At 47.9% G+C, this 24,669-nt stretch overlaps 2 protein-coding genes across 8 annotated transcripts; both read right to left on the minus strand.

Moving 5' to 3' along the window:
- Positions 1–5,224: 5,224 nt before the first annotated feature.
- LOC732742 (4-alpha-L-fucosyltransferase) lies at positions 5,225–10,828 on the minus strand. 2 transcript variants are annotated; one of them, XM_008664116.3, is made up of 4 exons: positions 9,228–10,828; positions 6,723–6,896; positions 5,650–6,228; positions 5,225–5,557 (listed from the first exon to the last, which is right to left on the minus strand). In XM_008664116.3, the coding sequence occupies exons 1-3, from the start codon at positions 9,792–9,794 to the stop codon at positions 5,659–5,661; spliced, it is 1,311 nt and encodes a 436-aa protein (XP_008662338.1). In that variant the 5' UTR covers positions 9,795–10,828; the 3' UTR covers positions 5,225–5,557; positions 5,650–5,658. The 2 variants fall into 2 exon arrangements, with proteins under 2 accessions (XP_008662338.1, NP_001105841.2); NM_001112371.2 differs by having other exon boundaries at positions 5,492–6,228; positions 9,228–9,966.
- A 233-nt stretch (positions 10,829–11,061) lies between these two features.
- On the minus strand, positions 11,062–13,599 carry LOC100282635 (uncharacterized). 6 transcript variants are annotated; one of them, XM_008663720.4, is made up of 2 exons: positions 13,213–13,599; positions 11,062–12,797 (listed from the first exon to the last, which is right to left on the minus strand). In XM_008663720.4, exon 2 carries the CDS (start codon positions 12,694–12,696, stop codon positions 11,293–11,295), a length of 1,404 nt encoding a protein of 467 aa, XP_008661942.1. In that variant the 5' UTR covers positions 12,697–12,797; positions 13,213–13,599; the 3' UTR covers positions 11,062–11,292. The 6 variants fall into 6 exon arrangements, with proteins under 6 accessions (XP_008661942.1, XP_008661944.1, XP_008661945.1 ...); XM_008663722.4 differs by having other exon boundaries at positions 12,918–13,535; XM_008663723.4 differs by having other exon boundaries at positions 11,062–12,744; positions 12,996–13,467.
- Between the last annotated feature and the right edge of the window lie 11,070 nt (positions 13,600–24,669).

Below are 24,669 nucleotides of genomic sequence, written 5' to 3' on the forward strand. Positions count from 1 at the left end.
TTCAAAGTTTTAAGTTGAGCTTTTTGCTTAGTGCAAACATCCTGGAAAAATTCTACGGCTTCCGCAAGCTCATCTAGAGAGGGCTTTCCCTCACCTTCATCATCACTACTACTTTCATCACTAGAGGATGGAATGCTTTTGTTACCTCTTGTCATAAGACATTTGTGTGATGACCGTGATGATCGTGACGAGGACCGGTGGCTGCGCGTCCTTGGAGGTTCATCTTCACTTGAAGAATCATCCCAAGTTCTAACACTTGTTAGCGCCTTGCCTTTGCTCCTCTCCTTTTTGGGCTTGGCCATATTTGGACAGTTGTCCCTGAAGTGGCCCTTCTCCCCACATGCGAAGCATCCTCTCTTCCTTTGCTTTTTCCTGTCAATGTTAAAGAGAAGATCCTCGACCTGCAGGGGCACACCCATTAGATTAATCTTGCGGATCATCCTCATTACCTTTCCGACGCGTCGGATTGTTTCTTCGTCCTCGGAGGATGATGTGCATGGTTGATTATCTTCATCATCATCACTTTCTTCTTCTTCCTCTTCTTCACTTGAGGAACTTGGAGTGGGAGCCTTCTTTTTGCCCTTCCTTTCATCACATGCAAAAGCATATGGCCTTGAGGAAGTTGGCTCCTCTCCTCGACTCATTTTTCGCGACATCTCAAAGGCCGCGATTTTCCCAATCACAATGGTCGGGGTCATGTTGCTCAAATCCTCCATGTTGTGAAGGATGGTGATGATGCTCCCATATCTTTGTTGTGGTAGCAGGGAGATAATCTTCCTCACAATGTCCGCATCGCCTAGCTTATTAATGCCAATAGAGTTGAGCTCATTGATTATTAGATTCAAACGAGAATACATGTCTCTAACAAGCTCATCATCTTTCATAGCAAAAGAATTATACTCATTTAAGACTAGGTAATGTTTTTGCTCACGGACATTGGATGTGCCGTCATGGAGCTCATGCAATTTTAGCCAAATCTCATTAGCAGTTTTCAAGGTAAATACTTGGTTAAAAATATCCATGCTAAGAGATTCATACAAGCAATTTTTGGCTCTAGCATTTAAATGGATTTCTTTTTCCTCACTCGTGGTGGGTTTCTCGGGATTCTTGAGGGGTTTCATCCCGTCACGAGTGACTCTCCAAACACCTAGATCAACGGCCTCTAGGTAACAAGCCATTCTAGCACTATAATATGGGAAGTTAGTGCCGTCGAAGTGTGGTGGCCTATGGGTATCCATCCCTTCCTCTAAAAAGTGTCGGCTCTTTTAGCGGTGAAGCTAAAACGTTTCAAATGAGCCAAACCGGGCTCTGATACCACTTGTAGGAAACGGGTGACGCCTAAGAGGGGGGGTGAATTAGGACTTCTAAAACTTTCGCTAAACTAGGCCACAATTAAATCCCTAGAGCAAAACCTATGCAAATAGTCAAACTAGAATGAGCAAACTAGGTTTTGTCTAAGTGTTGCTATCTCTACCGCAAAGGCTAAGTTTCAATCTACACTAGATATGTATGAATACAAGATTGAAACTTAAATGCTTAATATAAATGCGGAATGTAAAGAGCTAAGTAGAGAAGCAAACTCTCGTGGATGACGCCGGTATTTTTACCGAGGTATCCGGAACCATGCAAGGTCCCGACTAATCCTCGTTGGTGCCCCTACGCAAAGGGAAGCCCACGCGAGGGCCAAGCACCACGGTCGAGTAACTCCGTAGAGAGCCACGGGCCTTCTCCACGCGCAAGTGGTGCTCCGCTTCCGGCTCCTCTCGGACGCTCCCCGCCGTCTCCACTATCGAGCTTCCGGCCGAAACGCCGCGGGCCTCGTTCCCTCCGGTACACGGTGGCGGCCGTGACACAAACGCGGTTGTCACGGTCTTGCAAGACTCTCGCCCCACTCGGTACAATTACAACGACTCACACAAGAGCCGAGGGGTTGTGTGGTTTTACAAAACTCACTCAACTAACTAGGGTTCACCTAGAGCAAGCGCTAAAGCGGTCTAACTAACCTAAGCACTTCGCCTACGCTAATCACCGAGTGATTCTATTAAGCACTTGGGTGTTTGAGCTCTTGGAAATATGCACTATGTGTCTTGGTATGTTGCTTGGGCTCTCACACATGAGAATGGCCGGTTGGGGTGGTATTTATAGCCTCCACACCCCAAACTAGCCGTTGGACAGAAAGCAGCAGCTTTCTGTCGTCGGGTGCACCGAACAGTCCGGTGCACCACCGGACACTGCACAGTGGATGTCCGGTGCACGCCACGTCAGCCGACCGTTGGCGCCTGTAGCAGTCGACCGTTGGATCCGACCGTTGCCGTCTGCCCATGGCACACCGGACAGTCCGGTGCACACCGGACAGTCCGGTGCTACAGCCAGAGAGCGCCTGCTGCGGCCTCTCTGCGCAGACTGTCCGGTGCCACACCGGACAGTCCGGTGCACACCGGACATCAATGTCCGGTGCTCCACCCGGCGCTGGCTGACAGCCCACTTCTTGGATTTCTTCACTGATTTCTTCGGGCTTCTTTTGTTCTTGAGTATTGGACTCCTATGCATCTTTTTATGTCTTCTTTTGAGGTGTTGCATCCTCATTGCCTTGGTCCAATTCTCTTCGCATCCTGTGAACTACAAACACAAACACTAGAAAACTTATTAGTTCACGGATTGTGTTGTTCATCAAACACCAAAACTCAATTAGCCAAATGGCCCGGGGTCCATTTTCCTTACAACCTCTTTTTCTAAGTGTTCCACAAGGTAAGCGCCATGTTGTCCTGATATGGTCTCTAGCAGATTGCATCAGGGCAGTACGATATATCACCTTACCCTCAGTAGATTTTGTACTAAGTGTTTTTATTGGCAAGATCTATTAGTTATTTTGCATAGCCTCAATCTACTTGAATTTTATTGTTTAAGCTTCATGTCATGGTTGATACATTCCATGATATGCGACTGCAATATGTGCATACAACAACTTGAGAGTTTGATACGCATCTGGCACCCTACATTACATGCTCTAGTCGCGTTATTTAGTTTGGATAGACTTCTTTGGAGGTCCTGATCCATGTGTCATGCATGGCTGCATATGTTTCTAGGGTTGTTAGTATGATACATACTATAGATCAGGTCTAGAATGTTCATATAAATAACTTGTTGTTTATTTGGCCTTGGTTTCAGTTTATGGTGTGGGTAGTTCTGATGGTTTTTGGCTCGTTACTGTGCCTTTAGCTGTACGTGTGGCACGCGTCGCTCTAGGACCAGTAATGTTTTAAAACATGCTCTAGTCAGATTTTTTCTCTTTTCGATAGTTACCAATGGATGTTTACATTTATTTACTTATTCTTTATCAACCTGGAAAAGATGAGGCCATGCTCTGCAGAGTGCATATATTATTGTGTGAGACATAGTTTTGCACTATAAACTGCACTATTTATACAATGTAGTTTGAAATAGAGAGTGGAATAGGGGTGAGAAGGAAGGTTGCTGGAGAGAGCCTGGCAATCAGCTTAAGAGAGTCGATCAGTGCAACTAGCATGGGCCGATCCACACGATATGGCCAAAATTTGACGTTTAACTTGTTGTTGTGTATTTGCAGAGCGATTTACCAACCACCAAGAACCCCTATGTGATTGACAGTCTAAGGTTGTCCGTAGCGCTCGTCGCGCGGCCACCCCTCCCCTTGCATGGATTGCCCCCACGCCCGCAACGTAGCCCCCTGCCAGGCCCTCCCTCAGGAGAAAGTGAACAGGAAGTCGCCACAGGTAGCGTGAACACGCTGGATCCTCTTTCATTGTTCATATGTACTTTAGTTTTTTAATAGATGAAGAAAAAATGTAATAGATGATGAATAGGGTTGGATAATGATATTTTATAGTTATAGTGGGTATAGGGGGAACCACCGTGAAAGATAAAAATATAGAGAATGAAATGTTGGTGTAACGCAAAAAGTGATATAGGAAGAAAAATTTGGAATTAACCGATAGTCTAAAGCAGCTAACACACTTAGAACACTCACTATCTCTAGCAGTAGGGGTCGCTAGCGCCTCGCTGATCGCCGCCCCTGCCCTGCGGAGCGGCGGCACGATGCGGGCAGGGACGACTGTGCCCTATAATGTCGGATACCATATAATTTGCCACCATGTTGGCATAATTTTGCTATACCATATATATAATTTGCTATTTTCTGTTTGCATACAACATACATCACCATACACTGTTCAGACTATCCTAAACCATAAATTACACATGATACTGAAATCATTGGCTCATGATGCAAATCATCATACGCTGTTGAGGCTATCCTCAACCATAAATTAACACGAAACAGAAACCACTGGCTGACGAGTTAAAAACAGGTGTGAGAAATACTCACCGTTTATGATTGCTATAAGAAACAGAAAATTATTTTTTGTGTCGTGTATTTGTGGTCGTCCATGATTTTATAGTATACGATGTATTCTTATAATAGAGTGTTGATGCTAATTTGACACGCCGGCGAGGACAACACTGCCGCATCGAAAGCCTGATTCGGCCGTCGATCGTTCCCATCATAGTAGGTCGGACATTTTATTTTGTTGCTTGCCAATTCATCAATGGTTATTATGGTAACATAGAGTTGTTTGGTTGCAGAGAATAAAGTTTAGCTTGTGTCACATCGAATATTGAAATTTCTATTATATGTATTAAATATAGTCTAATAATAAAATCAATTGCACAACTGAAGACGAGAAGACGAGACAAATCTATTAAACCTAATTAATCTATAATTAACAAATATTTATAGTAACATCATATGAGCAAATAATGGACTAATCTCTACTATACTTAAAACACCAGTTTCAACGATCGTCCTACGTCATTTTTTTATAAAAAAAATCGTTATATTTCTTTCAAATCAACTCAACGTAAAATATTAAAAAGTGGTGCAGTAGGTGAGGTTTGAACCCACACCCTGATGGAAGAAGGGTGGAAGACACTAGTTCATTAAAAACGTAGTGTTCATAGTGTAAAATATTTGTTTCATAGCTAATTTCACTAATAATTTTTAGCCAACGAACTGAACAGGTGACTGTGAGGTAGCCAGTGTCAGTGGCTATAGTTCATTAAAAACGTAGTGTTCTGTCCACATGGTTTTTATCAAGTCCTACGTACGTTATAATCTGCAGATAATGTGGGTTTTAGGCTTACGCGAAACGCAATAAAACTTGCAAAGAACAAAAAGACAACCATGGCATCTACACAAATTTAAGTGCGGAGCTCACACATGGTTATATGGTTCATATCATAGCAACAGCAAGAAATCCCATCTGTATACTTCTCTACCTAAAAACACGAACTCTCTCTGCTCCAACAACTGTACAACCCTCCAAATTCAACAGATAAAAGAGAGATGGTGTAAAAAAAAGAATAGCTGCACTATTTCTTTCGACAATGTGTGCTTGATCTTGACATGAATAACACACTAGACACTTTTTTCCTGAACGGAATAGCATGAGCACTTCGTTCGACGTACCATTTACATCTATTTCACATGTCCGGATCAAGGTATACAAGCCATACAAAACACCTAGAATCAAGAAAAGAAAAAGGCTATATCAGACAGTAGTGTTAGCAGTAAAGTACGAGTTGATGGTCTATGCCAGGAGTCAGGGCACTGACCGATCCATCTCACAATGCATCTGCACCCTTACCACCTCTCTTGCTAACCACCTCGCAGAGTCGGCAAGGCAGCGTGTCAAGGCTCATCTCGCGTGCCCTGCCGAAGTTACCCAACGCACCACAACGCCTCCACGCGTGGTATTCAGCGTAGGCTACGGGGTCATTTGCCAGCGTCTTCACATACGATGCCAGCTTTCTGAGTGAACTGAATTTGGAGGCGTCTATGATAGAATTAGGAGGGACGAAATCCCAGACATTGGGCGCCCCAAAGTATATCGGCACCGACCCAGCCTCCAAAGCGTAGAACAGCTTCTCGGTCACGTAGCTTTCGGTCTTGGTGTTCTCGATTGCAAGAACGAACTTGTAATGTGACATCGCACAGTGTAGGTGATCCCACCAGTGTGGCGTGCCGTTATCGTTGGTGGAGCAGACTGGATACATGGATAGCGCCATGTCAGGACCGCCGACATTGTTCAAACATCTTCCGAAGGAATGGTGAGGAACCAGCGAGAGGAAGTCTTTTGCGAGCTTATCTCTATGAGGAAGACACCTTGAAGATGACCAGTAGATAAGTGCATCCTGGTACAGACAAGAAATCAGCAGTTAAGGAGATTAAAACCACAACTGAGTATTACTACAGCGGAACTACTGCCTATAGTTGAAACTGTACAACATTGATATAGCATTACAGCAGAAGGTATGCACAATTTCATCTCTGACAGCAAAAACACAAATTACACACAAGTGAAAAGATTTGATGTTGCTAACTGTTAATCATGGCACATGACCACTATTATTTACATGTAGAACCATTTGACCCTATCTTGTGATCACTCTGGTAAGAATACATTAAGATCATCTATGCCATGTAAGGATGTCCAGCCATGCTTTTACATTTTGTATCAATTCTATTCCAAATAATGATGGAAATTGGAAAGCGACCAAAGAATGATATAATTATGTGACATACTCATGCCAAGAGAAACGTAGTTGGAGTGAGTATCAAATTGATCAGGCATGCAAAATGTTGCCTTGATATCATTTGGCATTTATATTTGAGACTTTAGACTTACGTTTCTCTTTTCAGTTGATATATGGTAACTTCGGCTGGTGTGAAATGATTTTCCAGCATATGTTACTTGCACATCATCACTGGCATGGTAACCGACAAAAATGTCCTCAAAACCAGTTGGCTTCCTACTGGCCTCCAGATCCAGGTAAACACGAAGAGGCAAACCTTTCATTCTCTGCAAAACATATTACAGAACATTTGAAATGAAAATGGATATAGATGAATAGCAATTGAGAATACAAGAAATTATTATCAAAAGAATTGAGTGTTGGATCCATAGGTAATCGATGAAAGCTGGCAAAGTTTGCACAGTCGTAGCTACGCCACCAAGGCACCAACCAAATGCCTAGGTACCAAATGACCAATCAGAACAGCACAATTAACTGACAGAACATTCAGCACTAGTAGTGTAAGGTTCTGTTTGAATCAGCTAAACTTTCTATAAGAGCAAGTATAATAAGGGGCTATAAGCTGGCTAAATGTTGAGGTGGATGAGACGAGAAGCGGGCTGTAAACTTACAGCCGGCTTAGACATAAGAACTAAGAAAAATTGTGAGAGATATAAGTGGGGTCTTGCATTAATAGTGAAGAGCTAACTACTATACGGATGGACAAAATGGTAGGCTGCAAGGATACTTACAGGTGGCAGGAGGCCGTATTATCAAACTTGCTCTAAGCTGCAATAGCTGGAGAAAACCGGCTCATAACTTTTTATAAGCTGGGCCATTGAATAGTTCAAACTGGTTATAAGTTGGACTATAAGCTGAGCTTTTTGGATCAGCTAGAGCTCTTTTTCAACAGCTAGAGCTAGCAAGCTATTTTAGTCAATCCAAACAGGATGTAAGTAAGGTGCAATGGAAAAGGAGGCAAGCAATCTACAACACAGTTATTAGGACCGGACCAGAGATCGAACAGTTTGCAGACCAGGGCAACATATCTAGTTTTCCAGAATTATGTTGGGCCCTTCGAATGCGTTGGCTCTGGCTGCAGAAGACTGATCCTACTCGCCCTTGGTCTGATCTCCACATAAAAGTTCCTGGAAAAGCTAGAGCTTTCTTCATGGAGGTGGTCATTACTGAGGTGGGAGATGGCACAAATACAAAGTTTTGAAAGGATAAGTGGTTATATGGTAAGCGAATTAAAGACCTTACTCCAAGTTTATATAATATTATACCCAAGAGGATTATCAATAGCAGGACAGTTTATGAGGCAATTACAGATAGAAAATGGATCTCTGATATTAAAGGTCCACAGACAGTGGGAGTCTTAACAGATTTTCTTCAGTTGTGGGATATGACTTCAGTTTGGCAGCTGCAGCCTGAGGTTGAGGATAAACATGTTTTCAGTATTGCTCCTAATGGCATCTATTCAGCAAAGATTGCTTACGAGGGCTTCTTTTTGGGGTCTGTAATTTTCCCTCATCACAAGAAAATTTGGAAAACTTGGACCTTGCCAAAATGTCGTTTCTTCATCTAGCTGGTTGCACAAAATCGTCTCTGGACAGCGGATAGACTTGCTAAAAGAGGGATGAGTCATCCTGAGAAGTGCCCCTTTTGTGATCAAGAAGATGAAACTATTGATCATCTCCTTGTTACCTGTTCCTTCTCCAGGGAATTCTGGTACCTGTTGTTAAGGAATTTCGGTCTGCATTCTTTGGCTCCTCAACCTGATGTTGGCTCATATCTAGGCTGGTGGGAATCGGTGGGGAATATTGCTACTGGGCTCACTAGAAAAGGGCTTGATTCCCTTATCATTCTGGGAGCATGGACCTTGTGGAAACATAGAAACAAATGCGTTTTTGATGGCTGCAACCCCAGAGTTACCATGAGTCTTAGAGCTGCTAATGAGGAAAGGATGCAATGGGAGATTGCTGGTGCCAAGGGGCTCTGCCATCTAGTTGTACCTTTAGCTGAGACCTAAGGAGGGTCTAATGGATATTTTTATGTATGCTTCTTACTGGCCTCCGTAAGGAGGCTGTTTTGTACTGGCCTTTCTTGGCCTCCTTTTTCCACTTCTTAATATATTATGGGGCGCAGTTCTCCTGCGCTTTCGAGAAAAAAAAAGGAAGAAATTTCTTTGGTTTCACCGATTTAGTCCAACAAACAATGGAACCATTATTCTTTAGGAGATTTTGGACCAGGAATGCATCCCTCATTTCAACAAGAAACCTAATACCCACTCCAAAAAAAATCTTCCAGAATAGCATTATCAAGCATACACATGGCATTTCAGAAACATCTTGTAACCTAACATTTTGAAAAAGGAGAAACAAGCCACGCATCCACGTTAGGTAGGTACTCCTACCTCTCTCACCAAACAGAAATGGATTTTTTTGGCATACCAGTTCTCTTGTTCCACCACACAAGCATTACTGAGCAAGGATCAGAATTCATAGCCAATTCGATCTCTCTTGAGGTACCCCAAAATCTATCAGTTCATTATAACAACATAAAAGGTGATAATCTCATATCGACAGAACAATAAAAGAGGGAAAGAAGTCCGGTACCTGCGGCGGAGGCGTGGCGCCCTCAAAGAGCAGCGCGTCGGGACGGTCGACGGCGGCGGCAGACTTGCTCCAGACGCAGCTAACCCCGCAGCGGCAGGTGTAGACGCCGTCGAGCGCGTCAGGGATCCAGGTCCAGCCCTTGACGAGCACCCCGACGTGGCGCGCTGCCAGGTCCTCGCACCTCGCGGCTCCGCGCCACGCGGCGCCGCCGCTGACGGACGCCGCCGCAGGGTCCTCCGCGGTGCCGTTAGCGCTGGCGCTGGCGCTCGCACTCGGCAGCGGCAGGCCCGGGCCCAGCCCCAGCCCCGCGGCGGCGAGCTTGGCGCGGACGCGGGGGCAGCCGACGGCGGCGTCCCAGGACGCGAAGGCCTCGAGGAGCGAGGTGAAGGGGTCGCGGTCGCGCGATCCGACGGAGTCGAGCGCGGTGGGGAAGCGCGCTGCGCCCGCGAGGAGCGGCGCCGGGGTGGAGATGGAGGGGAGCTCGAAGTAGCCCGAGAGGAGGAGGAGCAGGATGGCGGCGGAGGCGAGCATCGGGGCCACGTAGTTGATGCGCTTCGGGAAGAGCATCGGGGGTGGGCAGGGCACTTCGCGACCCTCCGCCCGCCGCGCCCGATCGCCGGAGCGCGAGATCTCTCGAGGAGAGGGAGCGGGGGAGACGCTGGCAGGCAGTGGGACGGGACGGGTCGGTGGTAGAATGGGAATGGGGGGCTTGTGCGCAAAACTGTCCGGGCCCTTCCGTTTCGTCTTCGGCGGGCGGATGCGTGCGTTGTTGTTTACCCACTGACTTGTGTCGTCGATATCGTATCGTGTATCCAAATTCCAAATTCAACTGCTGGTTCTTCTTCTTCTTGTTTTTTTATTGGAAGAGAACATATCTAGTGCAAATAGAAGTTTAGTGCACATGGTGCACATATTAAATTATCACCACTTATATTAGATTTAACGTCTCTACTTGATAATTTTAATTTACAAATAACACCTTCCACCATTACACCCCACCACGTTAGAGGGTGTCTTAGCAAAATATACCAAGCGAATAGAGACGTTAGATCTAAGATAAGTGGTGATGATTTAATATGTGCACCATGTGCACTAAACATCCATGTGCACAAGATATGTTTTCTAATTTGAAACCTCCTTTTCTTCTTTTTCTTGTTAATTCAGAAAGTGACTATTCTTTTTCTTAGACTTTGACTTCCCTATATAAAAATGGTCGAGGTTGATAGATTGATTACAGATGTACAGGTTTTCGCTTCCATTTGTCATTTCGCAAACAGCCAAACATGATCACGCAAGTTCTAAGGTTTTGCAAGCAAAGAAAAAGAAAAGATACTGACTACTATCAGGGCCGTTCCTGACTTTTGGGCTGACATGACAAAAACACATATTTTATGGATTACTTATATAAGTTTGCGGTGGTAATTTACATATGATATCTTGATTTATTTCAAAAATGAGGAGAGCCATGAGCAACATTTAAGGCTTATACCGTAGAGGCTCAGAGATCACTAGCAGTATGTAAAGTTAAGCAAGCGTAAGTTTTGCATCCATGAGACATTGTTTCTTGGACATGTAATCTCTAACGGAGTGAGAGTGGATCCAAGCAAGGTGGCTGATGTTCTATAATCCAAGCAAGCACAGAAGGTTTATATATGCTAGGATTTTTCAGGAAAGCCAGGCCGATGACTGATTTGCTAGAAAATAATATACAATGTTTGTGTGGCCCCTTCCATTGCTAGCAAAGCATGGTGGGGTGATCCATGGATCCTTGATCTTGTCTGTCAGTGAGTGAGTGGCAGAATCCCAGACGGAGGTCAACAAATCGCAGAGATCGTATCGTAATTCGTAACCAAAGGAAAGTGCGGACTAGCTGCGTAGTGCGAAAGTTCAACAGTCGGCTTCCAGCGATAAAGGCGGGTACATAGGAAGGAAGGAGACAACAATCTCAAACTGTGACAATGTTCTACACTACAGTGGAGAAAAACGAGCATGAACCAGAGATGATGGTGGTGCATCTGAAGCCGCCCAGATACATACATCTAAAGCTGTCTGAGATTATCCATATTCAGTTCTGCCCCTTCTTCTGAGCACTCTGAAAGTGCTCAGGAGGTAGCATCGAGAACGAACCACCACTAGAAGGCTCTCCTGTGAACCCGTCAGCAGGCCCGAAGCTGAGGTTGAAGGAGCCAAAGTTCGCCGTCGAGAGGAAGTCACCACTGCATCCATCAACAAAACCTTTGATATCCAGAGCACTGTTCTCCCCTGAGGACGAGGCACCCCACACGAAGCTGCTGCCGCTGCCGCCGCCCACTGAGCCAGCTGGGACTTTCGCTGGTTCCCGACGGCTCCCAGCACGGCCGGTCTGGTGCTGGTCCGAGCAAGCCTTCGGCGGCTCCTCCTCCAGCGGCGACGACAACGCGGGCGTGTGACCTTGGAACAAGGCGACGTGCGCGAAGAGCTTGTCCTTCCTCGAGAAACTCGTCCCGCAGGAGCACACCCACCTGTCCCGGCGGCCGCAGTGCTTCTCGTGCGTCCTCAGGTCGGCCACGATGGAGAACTTCTTGGCGTGGCACCGGCCGCAGGTGTGGCTCTTCTCGCAGTGGCTCCGCCTGTAGTGGTTCTTCACGCACAGGATGGTCTTGAGGGGCTGGAAGCTTTTGTGCAGCTTGTTCCGCTTGCACCCCGCGAACGGGCACGAGTACCGCCGCTTCGCCGGCTCCTGCTCCGCGCCCGGGTCCCTCGGCGGCTTGGCCAGCGCCGCCGGGCTCTTGTACTCGTCGCCGTGCCCTCGCATGTGCATCCGCAGGTTCGCGTCCCGCTTGAACCCTTTCCCGCAGATGGTGCAAAAGTGCGTGTGCGGCGCCAGTATCTCGTCCTCCTCCAGCTGCAGCAGCTCGTACGAGAGGCTGTCTCCGTCCTTGGTAATTTCCTGCTCCTCGACAAGAACGCCGTCGTCGTCGACCTCAATGCCGCCATCGGTCCATCCCTTGAACAGCTCCTCATAGTCTTCAGAAACGGTCATCGCATTAGGCACTAGGCTCGAGCTTGGGCCAACATGGTTAGCCATGTCCACGTGGCCAGCAGGGTGGGGGTGGCTGAGGAACGACGAGTTCTTCAGTGACGGGAGCAGGCTGCCGGCGGTGGAGATGAGCTGAACTATAAGGCATGTCAGGTCCGCGTTGACCACCTGCTGCTTCTGCTTCTGAGCCAGCAGCTCGCCTGCTTGGTGGTGGCACTGGACCTGCACCTGCCCGGCGTTGTCCACCATTGTGCGGATGACGTCCTTCACTTGCTGTATCTTCTCCTCGATGAAGGTGAGGTTGTCTAGCATCGTGGCCGGGTTCCAGTCCATGTGCGGGATGTTGGTGGATGGTGGTGAGGCGAACGGTGGTGGGTATTGCTGCTCAGTCCCCATGCCGAACTGGTAGTAGAGGTTAGCAGCTGGCTGACTATGGATGTGGTTATCCATTGCCGATTAGCTTTCAGAGTTCTCTGTGTTTTGAGTTGGGATCGGAGTCTGCAAAAGAAGATTTGAAACCCCAACGGTTCGGTTCGTCAGAACCTGCAGATCTGAACATCCATCGTTTACAGATAGTTAGGTGCATGTAAAAGGCACGAGTCATTAGTTGATTGATAATGGGTAGGAAATAGCACGGCATAGGAAATTTCAACATGTTAAATGGTTCGTACTTGTCAAGCCATGGCAACTAGTATTTGGACACAAAGGACAGAAGCAGGCACAAATTTGACAGGATTTGAGGGAAATACAGGTAATCAATTGCTCTCGTCTGGACGAGTCCCTCACGTCTGTTTGACCCAAGAAAGCCGTCCGCCCGTCCTTCTCTCTCTCTCTCTCTCTCGAGAGAGAGAGAGTCGAGAGATCTCCGCCCCTCGACCTCCGTCAACAGTACGATGACGCGATATCCAGACAGAAATTAAACCCTTAACGACTTGTTTCCAAGAAAATATAGCAAGAGGCGCATACCAGAGAGGATGAGGAGGAACCGGCCGCGGCGGAGGAGGGCGGCGGAGGAAGCAGGCGGGAGGCAAGAAGCATACTAGACGACGGAGGGAGGTGGGTGAGGGTTGGTCAAACTTGAGGAGAGGGAGGCGGAGCTCCCCAATCCAAGAACCAATCAGTCACACGGGTGTCCTACTATTGTTTACTCGGTGGCCTGTGAATAATTGCGTAGATTATTGGCTCGCTCCTGATCCATCCTCGGAGGCTGCTGCCCTGCTGATGCTCGTCGCCCGCTTACCATGGACATGGTCGTCACATGGCCATGTCAGAGACTAGACGATGCCTATGACCGTGTGATGCTACCATTGGCACGGTAATAGGCATCACGTGGAGATGGCAACGGTTATGTGTGACCTGATAACATATGTGTATTTAGGTATATATATGAGTTAATGTTGTATCCATGGGTCTATTATTAGATAAAATCTTCACTGAACCGATAAATGGGTATTAGAATATTCCGTCCTCACTCATACCAGTTAACTCATGGGTATAAAATACCTAGTGTAAACTTAGCTCAAAAGCATGAACTTGAGTTTTAGTCATCTATCTTTTTTACTATTTTCTTTTTTACTATTTAACAACATGTCATAGAAGTTTTAACGACTATTTAATGACCATGTAATGGAACATTTAATGTGCTATATGGTACTATCATAATATTGCTTCTTTATCCAACTATCTTTGGTATTGTTGAATGGATGATTAAATGATGCTAGTAATGGTATTTATTTAGATATACTTGACATTTATATAATGTATCATTTTAAAAGTGTTTAATCTTTGCGGGTATGAGTGACCCATAACCACATGTGTATAGGGGGTAAATTTATACCCACCTGTAGATATGGGTGATTCAATATAATTATTTTTTTATCGTGGATATGAGTGTAGGATAGTAATAGCCGCATTGACATAGATTGATTACACTCTCTTTATCATACATGATCGACCGATATACTGGTGCTAATCCAGCAGTATAGTTACTAGTGATACGACGGTTTATCAATCCCCATTCTGCTCTGTATATTAAAAAAAGTATCGTTGCGTATGGAACTTCTCGTAAGAAATTTTAACATCTGAACGGATGGTGAAGGTAGTGTTGAGCACCATTTTGAGCCGTCAGACGGTCCGTCTCTGGGGTCGGACCGTTCGCGCCTGTGGTTCAGATGATCCGCGCGCGCGCCAAACCAGTTAGAGTTCCGAGTTTCTTGCTACAGTTGTTGGCTAGATTCACGGAATTAGCTCGGGAAATCTGTTTGTAACGGGTCCAGTCCCCCTCCTCTATAAATATAGAGGATTACAGCCGATTAAGCATCAACAATCGAATCAATAATAAATTTATCTCGCATTTATTTCTTGTACATTTAGGAGTAGTTCTAGTTTAGTCTTCTAATCCTTAAATTCTCTGCTTCTCTTCAACTCTACGTCGATTAGAGGAGTCTAGGTCGACCTGCCGAGCCTAGACAACACCTAGGATCTCTCCTCCCTGACGGGGTCCCTCCCGGGAGCGAGATCCAGGCGCTGCCGGCGACTTTCGCCGCCCATGCGCACGCGTGGACCGTCTGGCCTATAGGCGCGGACCGTCCGACCCGTCAGGCAGGAAACCCTAGCCCTGCGCCAGGTCACGGACCGTCTGGCCCCTGGCCGCGGACCGTCCGCGCCTATGCAGAGAGCACCGCCATCAGTTCTCATGTAATGATTGACGCCCAAAAAGGCACCAACAAACTTTTGGCAACTCCGCTGGGGACGATTTTATATAGATCTATCAAGATCAGCCTTCAATGGCCGGTTCAAATGATAGCTCTGAAGTTTCCACCAGCAATATTATCAAGCCCACATGGGAAACCTTGACGGCTGAAGAACAGCTCCCGTTCGAGGAGCGCCAGGAGCAACTGATCCAGAAAGCAAAGACAAAATTCCTAGCCAATTTCAAGGTGGACAGGAACAACAAAGTCATTCGACAACGGGTGACAGATCTGGCTTCGCTCCGGCCTACTACAGATATCCCCAATGTAAGTAACACCAATGAGCTCCAATCCCTTAAAGCTTACATAGACGAACAGCGAGAGCAGATGCAACGTATCGTAGGAGATATACAAAATGATCGTAAAAGGCTAGTGTGTGCGCTTGATAAGTCTACTATTGCAAATTTTACTTTGCACGAGGTTGAACTGAGGGAATATACGTGTGATTCATCGGCTACAGGTTGTCACGACCAGTCACAACCCCTTTATGGGATGTCGAGGTACATTTACTCTGGAAAACCACAGCCTCCTACGCACATAGGTGATAAACTCGTCGATCTGCGCATGTCCGGACCGTCCGCACATGAGCGCGGACCGTCCGTGCCAGCGGCGACCGATCCCATTTTTAGAAGTGAAATACTGAGGCCTGCACCCAAGCCGCCACATACCGTGCAAACCCTAGATAACCCATTCGAACCGTCCGCGTATGGCGCCAGATAGTCCGAATATAACGCGACGGTCCGTCCATAAGGCCGGACAGTCTACGCACGTAGCTGGACGGTCCGCGTATTTAATCGGACGGTCCAGCACAGAGTTTTTTGAGGAGGATGGATATCCAACTCCACATCTGTTCCAGCTAAACTCCCATCTCACCATACGACATACCAGCACCATGATATAACCTACCAAACCCATGAGAGTGAGTACTTTCCGGCCCCCAGAAGGCCAGAAAGGAATGGCTAGTCCAATGAGCCTCATAGGGCATGTATTAACGCACCGCAAAACCCAAACCAATGGGGGGGAAACAACATACCAACATCCAAACAACCTCACCCATATTGGACCAAAAAGTCGGTGGTCTCCCACCGGCTGCCATCGACATAGTAAGAGAGGAAATAGCTGGGGCGTTCCGAGATAAGCTCGAAGTTGGCATAATCCCTAGGGGCGGTCATATTGGAAACCTTATGGTAGCCATTTTGACCGTCTCCCATACCCACATGGGACCAGAATACCCGAATTCACAAAGTTTTCGGGTGACCAAGGAAAGAGCACGTGTGAGCACATAGACCAGTTCTTAGCACAATTAGGAGAATTGACCGACGCCAAAGCATTCCGTGTGCATTTATTTTCATTATCTTTAACAGGGACTGCATTCGCATGGTATGCCACGCTCCCTCCTAATTCCATTTTGTCATGGAGAGACTTAGAACAAAAATTTCATGAATATTTCTTCTCTGGCGATTACGAGCTAGATTTAGTAGACTTAGTGGCCCTATGACAAGAAAAGGATGAATCGGTTAATGATTACATTCGAAGATTCTAGGATACGAGAAACCGATGTTTTCAAATTCATTTAGCAGATAAACAGCTAGCGGGAATAGCCTTTGATGGATTGCGATATTATTTAAAAGAAAAATTGGAAGGCATCCAGTTCTTTACGCTAGCACAATTGCATCAGAGAGCTTTGGCTTGTGAAAGCCGAAGCAAAGAACTAGTCAAAACAGTTCGTCACAATGTCCATATAATAGAATGTGATCAAAGTAGTCCGGACGACGAATCAAAGGAAGTTTACGCTGCAGAAATGGTTTGGCCCAAGTAAGCCAAATCCTCGGCTTGTTCCTCCTTGCAGCCGGTTCAAAAGAAACGGCAAGAGCAGGTTAAGTTTACATTCAATGTTGGCAAATGCGATAAGATATTCGACGAATTACTAAAAAATGGCAACATTAAGATAGATTATACTGTTCCACCCGCCGATGAACTAAGACATCGCGCATATTGCAAGTGGCACAACTCATTTTCACATGCCACTAATGACTGTAATGTGTTTCGACGACAAATCCAATCGGCCATTAATGAGGGACGATTGAAATTTCAGGAGGACACAGAGCCCTTCCCAATGAATGTGATCGACTTCGAGGGCAAAAAAGTCCTAATTCGACCCGGCACGATCGATAAGGGCGAAGGCAAGGAAGTTATCATCGGCAACACACGAAAGGCCAATGAAAATAATAAAATTTCTTACAGGAAGGTGGTTGCCGAGAAGACTCCTGATGGAGGAGAGACTCTGAAGGTTACCATCACAAGCGCTGGGGGGGCAATCGCAAACAGGTGGTCGAACGCGGGAACCTGTTTTACGCATCATAGATGGTCCGGTACACAGACGCGGACGGTCCGGGACCTTGCCCGACAGTGCAGGTCATTCCAGTAGACGGTCCAACAACGCTAAGGAGCCACGGTGACCACATACCTTCAAACCACAACGACCAGAAATAGGTACGTGGAAAACTAACACGTTCAAGGCAGCTGGTCAGTTGGTCAAATCTAGCCCAACCTTTGATCAATTATTGTCTAAATATGTGAAAAAGAAGGTCGGCCCAGTAACCGGCCACCAAACCGACCTCGCATACCCACCCAGGAGCGACAGCAGGTTAGGCCGATTGGACCACCTTATCAATCGGAAAGGACGGGAGGTCATAATGTTCAATTAAGACCTAACGCACCTGCATGGACACCGCCACCTCCACATACACCCATGTCATGTCATTTTACATACACACTACCGCCACTATATATCCCGAATCAGATGTGGGGTGCACCACCATATCCATTCGGGATACCACAATACCCCGCCTGGGGGGCACCTCAATCATCTGTTTTTGATAGGTTGACGCCTCCAATACAAGACCGATTGAGAGCCCCTCAATCTGGTCCATAAGCACAGGCCCAGCAAGATTGCCGGACAACTCGGCCTCAAGGGCTGACTAATCCGGCAGGGGCATATAGTTACAGCCTCCAATAGTATAATAAAAGGGGATGTTATTAAAATAGGAACAATAGATGTCGTCGTACGACAAAATAACGAAGGGCAGATGATTTTTGGTGAATCAGCCAAAACAAACAAAAAAGAAGATACGATTGTCAACAAATAGCCGATCCAAAATACACCATGCCCCGATGGTGCCCATCGGGATTGACACGATCGCAAAAGCGAAAATTACAGCACCTCAGAGCAAAGGAAAATCAGGAAAAGGAGGCGGGAAAATATTCAATGACACACATCCGCAGTACCCACCACTACAAAAAAGATGGAGACCAAAGGCCATTGAGGAAAAGCAAACAGCCACAAAGACAGAAAATAAAACAACAACTATGCAGTTCTCTGCAGGTATAGCAGACAGTCCGGCTAGAAACGCCGGACCATCCGTACAGGGCACGGACCGTCCAATCTCTAAGGTCGGACCGTCCGCACTACACCAGGACACCTCCAACGATGTACGACACCCATGGAGGAAGACGACCTGCAAGGAGAAGACCTGGTCGACTACGAAGCTACACCAGAACACTCAAAAAATTAGGAAAGCGAGATGACGAATTGGTCAGGACCAGTACGACGCTCGGCGATGTTGGGACTAACAGTTCGATCAAAGCTAAAGAGGTCACGTCCGTTGGGTTAACCATTGTGACCAAGACCCTTGCGTACCATCCTAGTAGGTGGCAAGATGCCTAAGAAAGCTGATGTGATCACATCAGGTTAGTTGCTTTTGGTTTGCCCAGCTCCTCGAAAAGGAAGGGGGCATATGTTGAGCACCATTTTGAGCCATCAGACGGTCCGCCCCTGGGACCGGATGGTCCACGGTCCGGACGATCCGCGCCTGTGGTCCGGACGGTCCGCGCGCGCAGAGCCAGTTAGGGTTCCGAGTTTCTTGCTATAGTTGTTGGCTAGATTCGCAGAATTAGCTCGGAAAATCTATTTGTAACGGGTCCAGCCCCCCTCCTCTATAAATACAGAGGATTACGACCGATTAAGCATCAACAATCGAATCAATAATCAATTTATCTCGTATTTATTTCTTATACATTTAGGAGTAGTTCTAGTCTAGTTCTAGTTTAGCCTTCTAATCCTCAAATTCTCCGCTTCTCTTCGACTCTACGTTGATTAGAGGAGTCTAGGTCGGCCTACCGAGCCTAGACAACACCTAGGATCTCTCCTCCCCGACGGGGTCCCTCCCAGGAGCGAGATCCAAGCGCTGCCGGCGACCTTCACCGCCCCTGCGCATGCGCGGACCGTCCGTGTCACACCCGGTTTTAGAAGGCAAACCGAATGCGAACCATGTACGTGCCAGGATCAGCAATTCACGTACACAGCAATTACATAACTGAATATCATCACACAGTGCTCAAATAATAACATAAAAGAGTAATAATAGTCGATTACATCATAATGTCTGAGACATCCACATAGTCTTTAACAATAATCAAAGTGCGAAAACAAAACGTAGATACACGCGGCCTTCACAGGCAGCCGACTGGGGGTTGCCGCTAACCCACGCCTAGAACTCGTCGTAATCTTGGAACTCCTGGAAGTCTTCCTCCACGGCTTCATCTTCTCCTGAGTAGTGGTTGCAACGTGGACAACCTGGGGAAGGGGGGGTTTGGTGTGTAGAGCAAGGGTGAGTACACATCAACATACTCAGCAAATGTCTTGTTTGGCTGTAGTGGACTAGCTTTATGTGGGGGTAAGTCAAGCAGTTGCTTTTAGTTGGTCAGATTATTATTACTAGTAGAGAGAGCTAGATTTTAGTATTAACCCAAGTTGTTAACCCAAAAGTACCCTTTCCAAACGGAAAGAATACCACTTACCATTACCATAGTCAATACCAAAACCACCATTCTCATCGCCACTTGTAATCCGAATATCTCTGATCAAGTATCACTAATCAATGGAGCTCCCTTGGCCGCTCATAACCGCGAGCACGACTGATATATCAGTTTTCATAACACTCTGCAGAGGTTGCGCACTTTACCCACAAGTCGTGATTCCCTTTCTACCCAGAGATCATGACTCTCCATTGATCACTACCAAGGTGACCCAACAGGGTATCACTACGTAGCCTTTACAAAGATTCCCCGGGGCTGTAGCCGCCCGTTAGGTTTCCTAAATGCACCGCACTCCTCCCCAAGGGGCGAACCAACCTTGGTAGAGCGAGCCGCATACACCGAGCCCCATTAATGGCACGACGGCAAAGCGAGCTACACCCCGGTTCATCTAATTATTCAGCTAAGGGTGTCCCATTCCACCCTCATGGTTGCACTGTTTTCCCGGGCGGTCATCCAACGAACAGGTCCTTACGGAGAGGCACTCGAGAAACCGCTCGAGTCCCCTTAAATGCCACAAGTATATCATCATAATAAAGAAGGGAAACAACGTATCATTGATAAACCTCATCATGTTCATTGATTAATGTGAAGCACTAGCATGAAGCTAAACCAGAATAAATCAACCCAAATAGGTAAGCAAGGACATGGATAACAAAAGCTAGTCAATCCTTAGGTATAAATTGTGTAAATGCGGAAAGTGAATTAAGGAATGTATAGGACATAAGTGGGTCAAGGGACACTTGCCTCCACCAACCAGCTACTGCTCAGGGTCTTCTCCTGCGAGTTCTTCGGACTCCTCAACCAGACCGTTATCTATGCGAGCGCAAACATACATCTATCTCTTTGAATTAGGAAATAAACAGTACACCATACAAGAGAGCAGATAAATCGAATATGCATAAGATATGACATACGATTTGCATTTGCAATTGCTAGAAAGAGAAAAAGAAAGGTCTCGCAGTGGTTAAAGCTATAGTCGAAGCGTATTACGTGTATGTGTGTAATTAATCATTACTTCATCTAGCTCTACTTAGCCATACTAACAGGTATTAATCACATGCACTAATAGAGTTACAACTATTTCCAATTGGTCGACATCAAACAAAGTCAATGATTAACTACGTGAGATAATTAACGTGATCAATTTTAAGTAGTGGGGCAACTACATAAAATAAACGACACGTTCCATGCGCATAGAATACACGGGGCAGGGGTAGACGGGTGTCTAGTGGTAGACGGGCATGTCTAGGGGTAGACAGGTATGCCATAAGCGTGGCGGGGCGCTACGTGTCGCGCTGGAAGCACGGCGAACCGCGCCAAGACTCCACGCGCACCATGCGAGCACTAGCGCGCGCGAGGCCGCACTGACGCGCCGCGAACGAGCCGCGCCAGGGCCGAGCCGCGCGCACGTCGCGCTGCGCGCCGCGAGCAAGCAGCGGGGCCGCGCCGGGGCTGAACTCGCTGCACGAGCGGCGGGGACGCGCCGGGGGCCGACCACACCACGCAGGCCGTGGGGCCGCGCTGGGGGCCGACTGCGCCGCGCCGGGTCCGAGCAGCCATGGCTGGGCCGCGAGCTGGGTGGGGCAGGGGGCCATGGCCGCGCCTGGGGGCCGCTGCACCGGGGAGAGGTCGGGGCGGCTGCACCGGGCAGGGAGGGGCCAGGACCGGGGCACCACGGCCATGCCGGGCGAGCGCGCCGAAGACGCGCCGCGAGCACGCCGGGGTGGGGCACGCCATGGCCGGGTGGGGAAGCACGAGGGGAAGCCGCGTCGGGTCGGGCGGGCGCCATGGCCGGGCCGCGCGCACCGGGGCGAGCTGACGCGCGGGGAGGGGCGGGGCTGGGCGGGCCGCACAGCGGGCAGGGGCAATGCTGGGCCGCCACGCCGAGCCGGGCAGGGGCCACGCTGGGGCCGCGCCGAACGGGCGCACCGGGGGTCGCGCTAGGCGAGCACGCCGGGGCCGCACCGGGCGAGCGCGCCGGGGGCCGCCGGGGCGGGGCTGCGTCGGGGCGGGCGCGCCGCGCCGAACGGGCGCCGTGGCCGAGGAAGAAGGGAAGAAGAGGGGGGCGAGGGAGAGGAGGGAGAAGGGACTCACCACGAGGGGGCGAGGGTGGCACCGGGGTCGGCGGTTCCGAGCGGCGTGCGCGGTGGAGGAGGGAGACGAGCTGCGCGAGGGAGAGAGAGACATGCGCGGGAGTAGAGGAGAGAGAGAGGGAGGTAGTTGGGGGGGCTGACGGGTGGGCTCCACCAGGGGGTGGTGGCGGCGACGCATAACCGCCCACGCGCGCGGCGCGCGGGGGACGTGGGGGAGCCGGCCGGGCCGCCGGGCGAACTGGGCCAGGGGGGCGAGCTGGGCCACGCGCGCCGGTTGGGACGCGGGGCGGGCGAGCTGAGCCGCGCGTTGGCTGGGCAGCGAGGGGGGTGAGGGGAGCCGTGCGCCGGCTAGGCCGCGACGGAGAGACGGCCCAAGAGAAGGAGGGGGGCCCTTCTGGGCTAAGGGTGGAGGGGGCGCGGCTAGGTGGGCCGCCAGAAGAAAAAGGGGAGAGAAAGGGCTTGGGGGTTTCTATTTTCCCTTTTTTGCTCTATTTCCTCACCTAGATGCATATTTCACCAATTCACTCAACCACAAACAAAAAGATGCATGATCCGACATGATACCACAACCAAAAGAATTAACCCTAGGGTTTTACTTACACAAGATGTTGAGCTAAATCTCGCTATAACTTTGGAAAAGAACAAGGCATAGCGAGAAGAAAAAGAAAGAGGAAAGGGTAATGCCTGACTTTGGCGAGTGATGGAGAAAGAAAAAATTTAACTCTCAAATTCGGGGCGTTACAAACCTATCCCCCTTAAAAGAATCTCGCCCTCGAGATTCAAGGTTGGCTAGCAAAGAGCTCAGGATATTTAGCCATCAGATCATCTTCACGCTCCCAAGTTGCTTCTTCTTCGGAGTGATGGCCCCATCTGACTTTGCACATTCTGATAGTTTTCCTTCGGGTGACTCTGTCTGCAGTCTCAATAATTTGCGTTGGCTTCTCAATATAGGTTAAATCTTCTTGGACTTCGAGACCCTCCATTGGCAGCTGCTCTTCTGGCACACGCAGACATTTCTTTAACTGAGACACATGAAAGACATCATGCATGACAGACAAATTTTCTAGCAGGCTGAGCTGATAGGCCACTTCTCCACGCCTTGCGAGAATTTGATACGAACCAATATAGCGGGGTGCTAGCTTGCCTTTGACTCCGAATCTTCTGACTCCTCTGATAGGCGATACTTTCAAATAGACAAAATCTCCAACTTCGAAACTCAGCTCTCTTCTTCTTGTGTCTGCATAACTTCGCTGTCTTGATTGCACTATCTTCAGGTTCTCTCGAACCATTTTAATGTTCTCTTCAGCTTCAAGCAAAATGTCTGGCCCAAACACTTGCTTTTCTCTAGGCTGATCCCATTGCAACCGAGTTCTACAACTCCTTCCATAAAGCGCCTGAAATGGTGACATCTTCAAGTTGGCCTGGTAGTGTTGTTATAGGAGAACTCTGCATAAGGTAACCTCTTGTCCCATTCGGACTGATCTTGCAACGCACAAGCTCTCAACATGTCTTCGAGGATTTGATTAGTTCTTTCGGTCTGACCATCTGTTTGTGGATGACAAGATGAACTGAAATTCAGATGGGTACCCAAGGCTTCATGCAACTGCTGCCAGAAATGAGAGGTGAACTGCGTTCCTCTGTCTGACACTATCTTCTTTGGCACACCATGAAGACAAACGATCCGGGACATGTACAACTCTACCAATACTGCATTGCTGTAGTTGGTCTTGACAGGTATGAAGTGGGCTAACTTGGTTAAGCGGTCCACTACTACCCAAATGGAATCGTAGCCGGCTCGAGTGCGAGGCAATCCGACTATGAAATCCATACCGATTTCATCCCATTTCCACTGGGGAATTCGCAACGGTTGCAACAACCAGCTAGTCTCTGATGCTCTGCCTTGATCCATTGACAACTATCACACATAGCCACGTGCTCTGCGATTTCCCTCTTCATTCTGTACCACCAGAACTTCTTCTTTAGATCCTGATACATCTTCTCACTTCCAGGGTGTATAGAATAAGCTGTCTCATGAGCTTCCTTGAGGATTAATTCCCGAATGGACTGGACATTGGGAACACACAAGCGATCTTTGAACCATATCACACCTTCTGCATCTTCCCGAAAGTCTTTACCTCTGCCTTGAAGAAGCAGTTGCCGGATTTCAATGATCTTCTCATCATTCTTCTATGCTTCTTTGATTTCTCACTCCAAGGTGGGTTCTAACTCAATTGTTACTCCTCGCATATTATTCAGAAATTCGAGGCTCAACCTATCGAACTCTTTGGCCAACTCATAAGACATCAGACAAGCGACCATTATATTGACTTGACTCTTCCTGCTCAAAGCATCTGCCACTATGTTTGCTTTGCCTAGATGATAATGAATCTCCAATTCATAGTCTTTGATCAACTCTAACTGTCTTCGTTGCCTCATATTCAGCTCTAACTGAGTGAATATGTACTTCAGACTCTTGTGGTCTATGTAAACATCACATTTCTGCCCATACAGATAGTTCCTCCATGTCTTCAGTGCATGAACCACTGCTGCCAACTCTAAGTCATGTATTGGGTAATTCTTCTCATGAACCTTCAGCTGTCAGGACGAGTAAGCCACAACTCTTCCCTCTTGCATCAACACACATCCCAAACCAGTGTAACAAGCATCGCAATACACCGAGAAGGGCTTGTGCACATCAAGCA

Source organism: Zea mays, chromosome 10 (genome assembly GCF_902167145.1).
Source record: "Zea mays cultivar B73 chromosome 10, Zm-B73-REFERENCE-NAM-5.0, whole genome shotgun sequence".
NCBI lineage: Eukaryota > Viridiplantae > Streptophyta > Magnoliopsida > Poales > Poaceae > Zea > Zea mays.

Excerpts from the sequence above, each read along its gene's own strand:
- LOC100282635 (XM_008663720.4), bottom strand. The coding sequence starts at position 12,696 with ATGGATAACCACATCCATAGTCAGCCAGCTGCTAACCTCTACTACCAG.
- LOC732742 (XM_008664116.3), bottom strand. The coding sequence starts at position 9,794 with ATGCTCTTCCCGAAGCGCATCAACTACGTGGCCCCGATGCTCGCCTCC. Across the intron at positions 6,897-9,227 it reads GCGCCACGCCTCCGCCGCAG|AGAATGAAAGGTTTGCCTCT; the intron begins GTACCGGACTTC and ends TATGTTTTGCAG. Across the intron at positions 6,229-6,722 it reads TATCAACTGAAAAGAGAAAC|GATGCACTTATCTACTGGTC; the intron begins GTAAGTCTAAAG and ends TGTCTGTACCAG.